Source organism: Alligator sinensis, unplaced genomic scaffold (assembly GCF_000455745.1).
Source record: "Alligator sinensis unplaced genomic scaffold, ASM45574v1 scaffold541_1, whole genome shotgun sequence".
Lineage (NCBI taxonomy): Eukaryota > Metazoa > Chordata > Crocodylia > Alligatoridae > Alligator > Alligator sinensis.
Window position 1 is genome coordinate 349,421 of NW_005842602.1, and position 13,647 is coordinate 363,067.

At 41.5% G+C, this 13,647-nt stretch overlaps 1 protein-coding gene across 5 annotated transcripts in view; it reads right to left on the reverse strand.

Annotated features, from left to right (window-relative positions):
* MSH3 (mutS homolog 3) overlaps positions 1-13,647 on the reverse strand; it is a 224,735-nt gene that overhangs the window by 6,694 nt on the left and 204,394 nt on the right. For 3 of the 5 annotated variants that reach the window (XM_025214756.1, XM_006033009.3, XM_025214757.1), the window contains 3 exons: positions 2,999-3,185; positions 2,663-2,789; positions 872-1,046 (listed from right to left, as the gene is read on the reverse strand). In XM_025214756.1, the coding sequence (XP_025070541.1) occupies positions 872-1,046; positions 2,663-2,789; positions 2,999-3,185 (489 nt within the window). Of the gene's footprint in view, positions 1-871; positions 1,047-2,662; positions 2,790-2,998; positions 3,186-13,647 lie in introns of those variants that run through there. The other 2 variants (XR_003096102.1, XR_003096101.1) reach the window with 2 other exon arrangements.

The window sequence follows — 13,647 nt, forward strand, 5'->3', positions numbered from 1 at the left end:
ACAAGCACCGAACCTCGCCAGCCTCATCACCAGAAGCAAACTTCCTCAACCCCAGAACACACCAAAAGGATCCAGACCGTGCCAGGACAAGACATGCAAAACCTGCCAACACATCTCCACCACCCCCACTATTACTACACCCCACAACAGAGCCATCAGCATCCCAGGATCTTACAGCTGCACCTCCAGGAATGTAATACACCTCATCCAATGCACCAAGTGCCCTGATGGAAAATACGTAGGAGAGACCAAACAACAACTGTGCACCACAATGAATGCACACCTGAAATCTATCAAAGACAGAAATACCCAATTTCTGGTGGGGGCACATTTCTCACAGGAGGGCCACTCTCTCTCCAATCTCTCAGTCCTGATCCTCAAGGGAAACTTACACAACACTTCCCAGAGACGAGCCTATGAGCTCCATTTCATCAACCTCCTGGATACTAGAGATCATGGACTAAACATAGACATTGGATTTTTGATACATTATAATCTGGCTGGCAACTGACTCCCCAGCCCAGCCCCTGGCTTCTTTACTTTTCATTCCATCCAGGAAGAGCACACACGAACTGCTGAAGTTCCCTTAGCCTGATGAAGGGTTTTTGAACCCGAAAGCTTGCTTTATAACTATTCTCCAACCATTTGGGTTGGTCTAATAAAAGATATCAAATTCACCCAAGGAACCTTGTCTGCCGTGTGGCTTCATAAACATTTTTCAATAATATCCTTCATTTTACCTTAATTTATTGTTTAGGTATGTCTGCAGTAGCTGTTAATGCTCTTTTTGATGCCCATTAATTGGAAAAGGCACCCCAACTCACATGTGGAAGTTTCAATACAAACAAAAATGTATCACAATTATTCTGACCTTTTTATATTCACTAATCCTTCTAGCTCTTTTGATTTGCGAGCTGCCGTCTTTAAGATTTCTTCAGGTACATCTGCCAGCTTCGCAACATTGAGTCCATAACTCCTTGCAGCAACGCCTCTAGTTATTTGATAAAGAAAAGTGATAAATTCAGGATTCTCTTCCTCTTCAGAACCTAGAGAAAAAAAAAAAAAAGAATAATTTTAATAAAACTCAAAAAACTCAAGCTCTTGAATAATGAAATAACAAAATATGAAAATGTCTCATTATAATTCATATTTCTGCCTTATATAATTAATAACCACTCCCTCCAAAAATAGTAAGTTAGAAACAAAAAAATTGTCTCATCCCAAAATTTCACTCAGCGTACTGTTACCATTTAGAAGCCTGATCACGTAGGAACTGTGTGTGAAGTGATTAAAGAACTGGACCCTTTATCTGTGCAAACATGGCACAGTTGCTGACGTGAAACATGTATAGTTTAAACTACTTATCTAGAACGGGAACACTGCATCTTTCATGTCTGCCCAGAGACAGAGGAATAGAGAAAATGCCAATGTCCCTATACAAGGGGACTGCATGCTCAGCACACCAAAAAGCTCTTTGGCCAACAGTAAACAATAGGCTAGTAAGTGAGTGGTTCAAGGAAAAGCAGAGATGGAGACTGTGGATCTTTATCTATAGATAGATATTACAGATACTGACTTCTTTCCTTAGAGGCTGCAGTGGGAACACAGTAGCCATCACTGGATTGCAACCCTCATGATCTCTTGCTCTGCCAGTCCCCCTGCAATTCAGCTTTTGGGCTGAGAATGCACAAGAACATCTGGCTACAATCATTACCATACATTCTTCCCTCTTTTCTTTAACATCTCATTTTTTGGAAAACTAGGAAAACTCATTAATGCTGAAGCTCAGGATGATTTAACTTTTGAATGCTGTGCTTATCTCAGTACTCAGAGAAACCTTAAGTATTTAATGCCTTTTTTACTTCAGTCTCCACAAACAGGGGCAGCTACCAGGGGACAAGTACAGTTGGCAACAAAGGTAGGGATGGAGAAAAATAGCTTAGTGGCAGAACAGGCTAGGGATTACTTACAGAAGCTAGATGCTTTCAAATTCTCCCTCATGTCCATCTCCTGAAGAAGGCAGTGTGCCCAATTTTGAAACTTACTCTCTGAGTATATCATTTAAATTTTAGCATTATATTTCAAACATACTAGGTGCTTTATACAAATAAACAGACACAAGCCCCTCCTCTGATGAGTTTACAATTTAAACAGGAAACTCACAGCTAATTTAGTTACAAAACAAAAGAATACACAGATTTTACCATTTTACAGTTGTTTTACAGCAAACAAGAGTAAAAATGTAGATTCTTATATTTGTAAAACAGTCTAATGGGTTTAAACACACACCTTCATATCTGTGATTAAATCCTCTAGACCCATGGTGCTCAACCTTTCTGGGCTGTAGGTTGGATCAGGGGTGCATGCTCTGTTTGCAGTTCAGATTCAGTGCAGGATCAGCATGCATGTTGGACAGGGCTTGCTGCCTCAACCCGCCTTCCTCCCCCATGTGCTAGATGATTAGGCCTGCCACCCCAGTGCTGCTTCCAAATTTGTGGACCTGTGGGGAAACCACAGCCAGATGACATGGTCTGAAGGGCCAGATCTGGCCCACGAGACCACAGGTTGAGCACCACTGCCCTAGACAGTTTTTAAACACTTCACTCATCTTTTTTTTTTTTTTTTTAATTAATACTAATTTCAGACAAATTTCACAATGTACCTTTTTGTTCACTTTCTTCTTCATTCACCAAGAATGCCATGTGGTAGTTCCCCACATTGCTGGGGTATATCTTTTCTAGTTCACAAACTGAGGGATAATGGGTGACAAACAGCGTCAATGATTCCACCTATAGCAACAAGATATGCATATATTAATATTTTTAAATAAACTGTGTAGTACTTTCTTCCATAGTTCTTTATTTTTTTTAAGTTGAACACACACATTTCTTCTCAAAGGAAAAAAAACCTTGCAGATATACTTGACATATCCGGGGAGAGTTCCCTACAACAATGCAGATGATGTACATATAAATAACATGCCAGATTAAACACTTACATCTCTAATAAAATATTCAAGTGTGGCATGAGCAATTGCAATTCCATCATGTGTACTTGTTCCTCTCCCAAGTTCATCCAAAATTACCAGTGACCTTGAAGTTGCTTTTCTTATTATCTCTGCTGTATCTGTCAGTTCCTCCATGAAAGTACTCCGGCCTTTATATATATTGTCTGCAGCACCCATTCTGCAAGACAAAACCAGAGCTTGTTTAATTATTAAATTAAAATAAAAGCATCCTGCACATCAGAAAACCAGCACAAATATTCAGTTCTTAAAAAAATATAAAAAAAATCAACCTTGCTTCCTTCTCAACCCTTTTTTGTTCTTCCAAGTACACAGACATGAACGATAGACTACTATCCAATATCTATGAAAGCAAACAAAGTCTATTTCATATGATCCTAATTTTGGAGAAAAGTGTTTGAAAACACTGATGGAAAAGCAAAGACATTCTAAGAGACTGAAACATAAAAAAAAAATTACTTATACACCAATTCAATACAGGACTAACAAGCCTGCCCTAAACTGAGACTGTACTCACTCTGCAGGACTCTAACAGAAAACCTCTCTAAGATGCTCCAAAGAAGCCCCTGGAAAGTAAACTCATTCTGTATCGGTCACAGAGGTTATACCCACAGAGTATTCAACAAAGGGGTTTTGTTTGGCATGTGATCTTTTTTTCTTGAAAATAAATGGTACTGGAAAAATATAACCTCTTCACCCTGCCTTGGAAGGGGTGATGTGAACTCACACTAGCCAGTCAATAATAAGGACTCTTGTGCAACTAGCTGGGATGAGAAATTATTCTTTTATGGTTTGGCTGCTTATTCTTACAAGTGCTAATATGAACATTGAACAAGTGGCACCCATGACCTGAAGAGAAAGAGATCACTGGTAGTTATTAAGTTTTGGTTTACTCTGTCCTGCTATGCAACTGTAATGAATGAAGCATTTAAGGGAATGGGAGAGATATCATAAAAATATGCCTGGTGTCTCATTGAGGGAGGGAAAATCTGGGCTTTGTAACAGCTAAATATTTAGAACATAATGGGAACAAAGAAAGAGACAATAGTAGCAAAAGAACAGGCAACATGGATTTCTGGGATCTGACATTTATGCATTCAACAAGCACCTCACTCTGAAAAACTCCCTGAATAGTTGCAGTAGTTGGCTCTTACAAACAGTAACATTTGGAGAAGGAAGATTTCTCCGTCACAGTAGCAAACACTCTTGCTGATATCCTTAAAACCAAGATGCATGAATTCTCACTCCTGATCCTATCACACAACTATTTCAGCACTGTACCCTTGTTAAGTGAGCTAATTAGCACTCAGGTATAAATTTTCCTGGGTTCAAGTCACATTGACATCTACTCTACCTTTCAGAGGCAGAAAAAGGTTTTCAGCATTATTCCTGATTCAGTCAAACTTAAGTCTGCACCTCTAATTTCAAGTTGTGCAATTAGAATCTTCATCTTGGAATTTGGTTCAAAATCTCCCGTTTATACCTGCACTGCTATAGGTTCCTTTGTCTTTCGAAAATACCCCTTTGCTTGAAGGAACAGCCTTTTCTTTCTCAGTTCCTTCTTTAGAGTGATTAAACAACATTACAATGCAGCAAAACTTTTCAGATCTGTTCACCCACAGTATCCAATAACGTAATTACATGCAAGGCACATTGATTTAAGGAAATCCTTTTTTTCCTCCCTTTTTTTTAATCCACTATCACTTTTAGGTACTGTTGAAATATAAAGGTTAAATAACACCCACCCCTTATTTGTTCCTCCTCATCATTTGTATTTCTGGTACTATTCATTGGCTTCCCAACATCCACATCTCCTACCCATGCGATGTGTGACTATGAAAACACATTCAAAGCACTCAACTGTCCCTACCATTTCCTGCACCTCCAGTGTTTCCATAGAGAAGGGGCTGGCAACTTTTTTCAAGCTGTGGGCCAGAACAACCCAGCCTCACTTCAACATGAGTTGGGTAGCTTTGGCAAAGCATCAGTGGTGGGAGTGGGGGGGAAAGGGGCTTTCCCTGCGCTGATGCTGGAGCCATGCAGCAAGGAACCATGCCCGTGCTGCCGGTGCTTCTCCCAGCCCTCTGCTCCCAGGCTACGGTATAAGTGCAGCTGCCTCCCAGAGGGGGGCCTCCACCAATGCTGGGTAGCTGGAAGCTGCTTGCATACATCTGCTGCTTCCCCCTGCCCCCACCCTTACCCAGCCTGGCCACAGTACAGTTCTCCTTCAGCTGGAGATTGCACTTCAACTGAAGCCTTGGGAAGGAGGGACAGTAAAGGAGGGAGGGAGGGAGGGCAGAGAGAAGCAGCAGAATCAACAGTACAGGCACAGGTTCCAGCTTCCCTGCCCCAGCACAGCTCCCTTCTAGTTCTCTTTTACTGTAGGGATTTTGGCTAGAAACAAATTGCTTGATAATTTTTTAGACAGTCAAACAAAAGAAAGCAAATATTGTTACCAGCATTGTTTATGTAAGAAATTTACTGTTTTAGGGGTTATCACTTTTTTGTGTAAAATTTCAAATAATAAAGAGCTTTAGTTACAGCCTCAGCAAAACAAAAAACTTAACTCTATTGCAAGACTTTAGTAGAATGTAACAGAAGACATGCAAATGATAAACATTTATTGAATGAAAGAATTAAGGCTTTTTTCTACTGTGATAAAACAATGTACACTTTATGCAACAGGGCTGATATGTCACGCGTGCTGAAAAGTGCACATATATTTGTGCTGTTCTGGTCATAAATGTGTATAAAATCCAGAGTTTATTTTCCTTTGCATTTAGACTTTTGAAGGAAGATGCCATCATTTGTAGGTGTAGCAGGGAGATGAGGTATTTGTCACTGTGCTGGGATGCAGAGAGAATATGAACACTGAAAAGTCTGCTGCCACAGCAAGGATGGTTCAGTATGGCCTGTAGGACATGACTGAAGTGAGGTTGTGGAGTTGAGTGGCAAGCACTGTGATCAACATAGTTTCCAGCAAAATTGCCTGCATCTGCTTCAGCTATTTCTGCATGTCCCTGTCTTTTCCAATAGTGTCCCATGTCAATTCTGTCTCTTCCCACATAGAAGACAGAGGACTGGAGGGAAGAGCTCCAAGGGGATGCTGACAAGAGCTCGGAAAACGTTTCATCTTCAGTCTTTCTTTATTGCCCAGAGATCTGTTAGGTATTCTGCAGTTAGAAATGCTTCTGTCTGGGAGGGCCTAAGGCATCCCAGACGCACAAGCCACAGCATAACACAACTAGTTATTTTATTAATTCAAACCTCTGTGGTAACACTGATAACATGCTGTTTTTTCCCCTTCCTGTTGTGGTCCTAGACATGGTAAGGCACTTTCCACCTTGTTTCCTTTCAAGTAGGAATCCTGTTCTAATATTGGGTTGCTGGCATTAATGGCAGTTGGGGAGGGATGTGCTAGAAGCAGGATTTGGGGCCTTGGGGTGGGGAAATACAGGGGTATGTGGAATATGGTGGATGGACCACAGGTCTGTGGCTCATAAAGAACAGGTTAGTAATTGTATATGCCCTTTAACAGATGGTTGTTATATTGGAGGGTGGTTGAACAAAGACACCAAGCGACAAACAAGGGGCTTGGCCAATAAAAATAAGGGGCAGGGCAGCAAGATACACAATTATGTTACTAACTGGATGGGGCCCCCAAGGGTGTGGCAGGAAGGGAAGAAAAATGCTAGTTACCTGTGCAGCTCGTGCAAGATTTGTGCTACCAGGCACAAAGCACATTGTGAACTAAAGTTCTGAAGTAATTCTCTGGAACACAGGGGTTGACGTGCCTGAGAATCTGAATACAGCTACCTGAGTACCACATCCTCTCTATGCATTTATACCTCATGAAATGCTAAGATTACAGTATGCTTTGAGATTTCTGCTAAGTGGTTTTATACTGGCTTTTTTTCTTGTAGCTAACAACTCAACAAACAAGCCTGAGAGCCAATGCTTTTATTACGAACTATCACATCCATACAAGCACAGCCAGAGGAAGGGGGACAAGGTAGTTGACCAGGAGGGAGCAGAAACATGAAGATGGGCAAAGAAGGGTTGGGGCTGATTGGCTCTGGCTGTGGAATCTGAAAAGAATTGCTCTAAAGCTGAAGTTCTATGGCACGCGTGCCATTTGGGGCACATATCTGTGGAGTGACAGGGGGAAAGGGATGGTTAGAAGGTAGGCAGATTTGGCAAGGCTGCTAGCTTACACCAGCACACACTAGCACCCACTGTCAGAAACAGAAAAAAGTCATATTACTTATAGTGTCTTATTTACTGCAATATATAATACTGACCAGCAAAGATCCCTACTGCTGAAATGTCATGCATCAAAGCCACCAGAGCGCCAGAAGCTTAGGGTCTGACCCATTTTCAAGAGTCCTGGTCCAATTCAGGGTTTACTGTCCCCCTGGTGCCCATACCACTTTCCACAATGTACAGGAGATTGGAGGTGGCCTCCCTGTGCCTGAGGGTTGGGGGTAAGAACTACCAGAGGTCCTGCTTCTGTCCTTGTTCTACAATTCTGCTGGTGCTCTTGTTATTCATCACAGTACTGAACAGAGCGACACCTCTCTGTCACTGTTTTTAGTATGCAATTGTATCTCTCTGCATCAGAGAGAAATAAATTGTCTTCTCTCCCAAGACCTCAGAGACCCAAGTCTTCCAACCTGTCTCCATGCAGATACATGAGGCGTGGTTGCTGTAATACTGAGAATAATGTATACTTATGCAGAAGACTGCAGATGTATATAATCACAAATTGCATGCCAGCAGTTACATAAGAAGTAACATCTAGTCAACATCACTCCAGAACAGTAGGGGGCAACCAAGAAAACAGGCTGACCTAGTATCACAGAATCAATCATAGAATCATAGAGAAGTAGGTCTGGAAGGAACCTCCAGAAGTCATCTAGCCCAACGCCCTGCCTGGACAGCATCATCCCTATCCAAACCATCCTATGAAATCCATAATTCAAGCTCTTTGTAAAACTTCTGTCAACCCTGACACAATACAAGACATAACACCCTAACCTGCCACAAGTATGAAGCTTTAGGATAGTGAAAGGAAGGGACTGTTTGAGCAGAAAAATTAATCCAATGCATCCATCCCAACCTTTCCTCACACCAACACATTCCAAAACTAACTTGGTCCAGGATTCTTCAATATGCAAAAAGTCACTTAATTCAGAAAAAAACTTCACTGTAGAGATACAAGGCATTTAAAATAAAAATGAAAATGAAACTTTTGCAAGATCAAAATCAAGTGTTGTTAATATGAGCTCTCTCAGTGAGAGCTATAGCCACGAAATAGCACTGGACAAAATTCTGAAAAACTTGTTTAAAGAAGAAAAGGCATTTAGAATATCCTTGCTGTCAGAAAGTTTTCAGTTCATGTGTAATGATACCACATATTCTTTTCTAATTTATACAATACTTAAAAATGAAAAAAAAATTCTGTTTAACTGAAATTTAACATTTCCCAGGCTGATGATAGGAAGATACAAGTTGCTTTTAAAGCTCATTTATCTAAAAATCATTCCAATTGCATAAAAACAGACCTAATTAACAAGCAGCTGTCTGTAGATTCTCTTTGCAGTTTATACACATGAAAACTGACATTCATGTTCCAGATTATTCAGCTTTCACATCACTGAAGTTAAAGTAAGGTTTCTTCCTTTTCATCTGGGTCATAACTTTACATCTCTTGGCCAACTACAATGAGCCAGGCTATTCATCAGGAATGACTAATATTGAAATAAAACTATGCTTCTCTATGAAGAAATTCCCAATTGATTTACAAAGTGAAGGCCAACCCCATGGCAAATGGAAAAACGATTCTTTGCAGGTTCAAGAGGAACATGGAGAAATAATCAGAAACACTAAAATAAGTGACTTAGCACCGAGCAAGACAGATTAGTTCTTCCAATTTATTTTTTCGATCATTTAGGAGTTGACCTCTACAGCAGCATTTCTCAAACCTGTGGCTCGCGACTCAAAAGTGGGTCACAAGAATATGTGAAAGGGTCACAAACAATTATGGAAAAATGTGGAAAATCACAGATTTTCTCCTGTAAAGAGAGAAAGCTACAGGTTTCCCCTTGTAAGCTGGCAGGAGGCTAGCTACTTAAACTACAGTAGAAGCTGTGTTAACTGGAATTTTAGTAACCGTCATACTCTGCTAACCGCGGATGCGAAGGGGAGCTCGCACGTGGCAGCCACTACCACCGCCACCCACCACCCTGCACTGTTGCTGGTCTGTGCGCGGCTGCTGCCACCCCCCACTCCACATCCGACTGAAAACCCCTGCCCCAGGTAACAGGCATTTTTAGATTACCAGCACACTCCCCCGCCAATTCCCCCACTCATGCCAGATAACAGAACTTCTACTGTATTTACTGGATTGGGACTGGCCAATGTTTACAAATGAGTCCTGTTACAAAAAAAGTTGAAACCACTGCTCTATAGAGTGTTTTGAAATAGCACTTGTACACAATTAAGCTTACAAAACCCCTGACTTTTTTGAAACACCCCTAATCTGCTAACTTTTGCAAAAAATATCCCTTCCATTTGAAATTTCACACAGTCTCTTAGCATGTGAAAACATTTAGGAAAATTCACTGTTAACTGGACAAAAACATACTATATAACATTGATTTTGACAATATGTAAATATTTAATTATCAACCATTTTCCATTAAAGACGTGAGTATGAAGGTGTGCTATTATGAGAAAGGTATCAGAGTAACCCATATTTCTATCTATACAACAACCAAGAGGGAAAAAACTGCCCATTAGAAACTGAAGGTACAAACCTAAGGGACAAGACAACGAAGGCTCACTTACCAGGCTAGAGAAACAAAACTGAGAACAGCATACTCCGAACATTACATACTTTCTCTCCTGCTGTAGTTATGAAAGTCTGATCACATTTACCAAAAAGAAGGAACTTTACTACTTGGTTCAAAAGGTGATATGGCATCTAGTATGTAGTAGGATATTTATATTCAGATCACTAAACGTAATATTTTTATTATTAATATTGGACAGCCAGATTTACAATTCTAGCCTCAGCTTATTCAACACATGATGAAAAATTATCAAATTCATAGGTGAGTATAAGTGTTACCTTCTAACATTATTATACGGTACTTCTACCAAAAACCCTAAAATTTAAAGGGCAGAGCTTGCTCAAATAAGCAACTATTGTATTGAAGTACTGACTGGCAAGAAACATAAGTAACGACAATATACCATTTGCACTTGAAGTACTGATAATTTACATAAAAGCACACTTTCATTAGGAGAGTTCTTTGAAGAATCAAACCAACAAAATCATGACAGGGAAAGTAATTAAAAAAACTAGCAAGTACAGAACTAACAAGACTATTTTTCCTAAATCTGCTATAATACATTATTATTTTTAAACAATAAAGCACTGCCAGAATATTTCATGAATAATGCCTGAAAAATAAACACTTGCCAGGTGACATGGTTAATGATATGCAATCAAAGCAGACTTTCAATAAGATTGAGTGAAATCCTAATCATGAAAAACATGGTCAACACACTCATGCCAAAATTATTCATACAATTGCACTGTATTTGCACATTAAAAATGAAAAATGATATGCACATGTTAACTCATCTAAAAGAATAAAGATAGTTTAATGAACAGGCAACCCCTGCTTAACGCGGTTTCACTTAGCGTGGTTTCGTTACAGCGCTAATTTAAAATACCTACCTGGTTTCACTTAGTGCTGAGCACATTTCGTTATAGCGCTCAGTGCAGAGGTGGGGAGAAGCAGTGATGTTGGCGTCAGCGTCAAGGGAAGTTGTGAGCAGCAGCCGGCGGGAGCCCAGGGAGGGGTAGCAGGAGCCCAGGGGCTGCTCTGACACATGGTGCTGGAGCAGATTTCAGATTGTTCCTAGTGTCTCACATGCCAGCAAAAAAGTAAAGATTTTCCAGGAACTCAGCTACTCTGTTTAAAATCTTTACCTCACATCACTTATTCAAGGATATACATCCAGACTTCAAAATGACATCAAGTACTTTTCTCCACTGCAACAGAAGTAACTCAAGAGCATAAACCCTCCCTGTGATATCTGTTACATCAACTTTGGGCAAACACATTGCTTGTCTAATTCCATGGATTTTAAACTGATTAAAAAAAAAAGAGATCATTAGTTCTTATTCTTTTTCCTGTCATTGTGTAGAAAAGGTGATTTTAAGATGTCCCTATGGTCTTGACATTGACTTACATAGCCTAGTAAACTATTAATACCAGCAGGTGGAGTTAATAGTTTCATAGTTTCTAGGGTCAGAAGGGACCTGAACAGATCATCAAGTCCGACCCGCTGCCCTGGGCAGGAACGTGTGCTGGGATCATAATATCCCAGCCAGATATCTATCCAACCTCCTCTTGAAGACCCCCAAGGTAGGGGAGAGTACCACCTCCCTTGGGAGCCCATTCCAGAGCCTGGCAGCCCTAACCGTAAAGTAATGCCTCCTGATATTAAGCCTAAACCTGCTCTCAATCAATTTGTGGCCATTATTCCTTGTTATCCCATGTGATGCCTGGGGGAACAGAGCCTCACCTATTTTCTGCTGGTCCCTCCTGGTGAGTTTATAGACAGCCACCAGATCCCCTCTCAGTCTTCTTTTGTGGAGGCTGAATAGATTCAGGCCCTTTAGTCTATCTTCGTAGGGCCTGGCCTGCTGTCCCCTAACCATGCGATTGCTCTTCCTCTGGACCCTCTCAAGGTTAGACACATCCCTCTTGAAGTGCGGTGCCCAGAACTGGACTCAGTACTCCAACTGCAGCCTGACCAGCACTGCAGAGGGGAGGATCACCTCCCTAGACCTGCTTGTGATACATCTGTAGATGCATGACAAGGTGTGGTTAGCCTTACTGATCGCTTCCTCGCATTGGCAGCTCATGTTCATCCTGCAATCAACAATGACTCCAAGATTCCTTTCAGCCACTGTGTTGATGAGAAGGGTGTTTCCCAGCCTACAGGTGTGTTGCAGGTTCCTTCTCCCTAGATGCAGCACCTTGCACTTGTCCGCGTTGAATTCCATTCTATTTTTATCCGACCACCTCTGTAACCAGTCTAGATGTAGCTGGATTCTGTCCCTCCCTTCCAGTGTGCCCACTTCTCCCCACATCTTTGTGTCATCAGCAAATTTGGACAGCCACCTCCATGTTCACCTCCAAGTCGCTGATAAAGAAGTTGAACAGCACAGGCCTGAGACAAAAAGACTTATATTGCTGTCAAAATGATAATATTCAAAGGTTTCCTGGAATCTTCAAGAATAAAAAAAAGATTTGCTGGAAGTTCTCTAAATATTTTATGCATTCATCATTTTTTCAGAAAGTTGACAAAAATATCAGCAGTGACAGAGACAAAAAGACATAATTCTAATAGGCAGTTAGAAGAACATTTCTGGGAACAATGCTTTTTTGTACATATGCGTAAGTTACCCAATATATTCTTCATTGTTTAAAATTTTCAGCAGTTATAGAAGGGTTGGGCTTATTTAACATCTCCCCCAACTATACGGTTGGTCCAATAAAATATATCCCCCCCCAAAACCTTACTCAACAGTATTTATGATTCCCCCTCCCCAGATACATTTAGAAAGCCCCTCAAGTATTACTTGGGTAGAACAAATAATTTGGGGTTCCCCCCAAATCCTGGGCAGGAACTAAATGAGAAAGCTTGCGCTTGGAGGGAGGCAGTTAGACGGGCCAAAGCTACCATGGAGCTGAGGATGGCATCCCAAGTTAAGGATAACAAGAAATTGTTTTTTAGACATATAGGGAGTAAAAGGAAGGCCCAGGGTGGAATAGGACCCCTACTATCCCACACCATACTGGTGAACAAGTTCAGAGGCTGTGACTTGGATGACTACACAGTCCGGTGGGTGGTGAATTGGCTAGAGGGTCATACCCAGAGAGTCGTAGTGGATGGGTCGGTATCGACCTGGAAGGGTGTGGGCAGTGGAGTCCCGCAGGGCTCGGTCCTAGGGCCAATACTCTTCAATGTCTTCGTCAGCGACTTGGACGAGGGAGTGAAGTGTACTCTGTCCAAGTTTGCGGATGACACAAAAACGTGGGGAGAAGTAGACACGCCGGAGGGCAGGGAACAACTACAAGCAGACCTGGACAGGTTGGACAAATGGGCAGAAAACAACAGAATGCGATTCAACAAGGAGAAATGCAAAGTACTGCACCTAGGGAGGAAAAATGTCCAGCATACCTACCACCTAGGAAATGACCTGCTTGGTGGAATGGAAGTGGAAAGGGATCTTGGAGTCCTAGTGACCTCCAAGACGGACATGAGTCATCAGTGTGACGAAGCCATCAGAAAAGCTAATGGCACTTTATCGTGCATCAGCAGATGCATGACGAACAGAACCAAGAAGGTGATACTTCCCCTCTATCGGGCGCTGGTCAGACCGCAGTTGGAATACTGCGTTCAGTTTTGGGCGCCGCACTTCAAGAGGGATGTGGATAACCTGGAGAGGGTCCAGAGAAGGGCCAATCATATGGTTAAGGGCTTGCAGGCCAAGCCCTATGAGAAGAGACTGGGGCACCTGGACCTCTTCAGCCTCC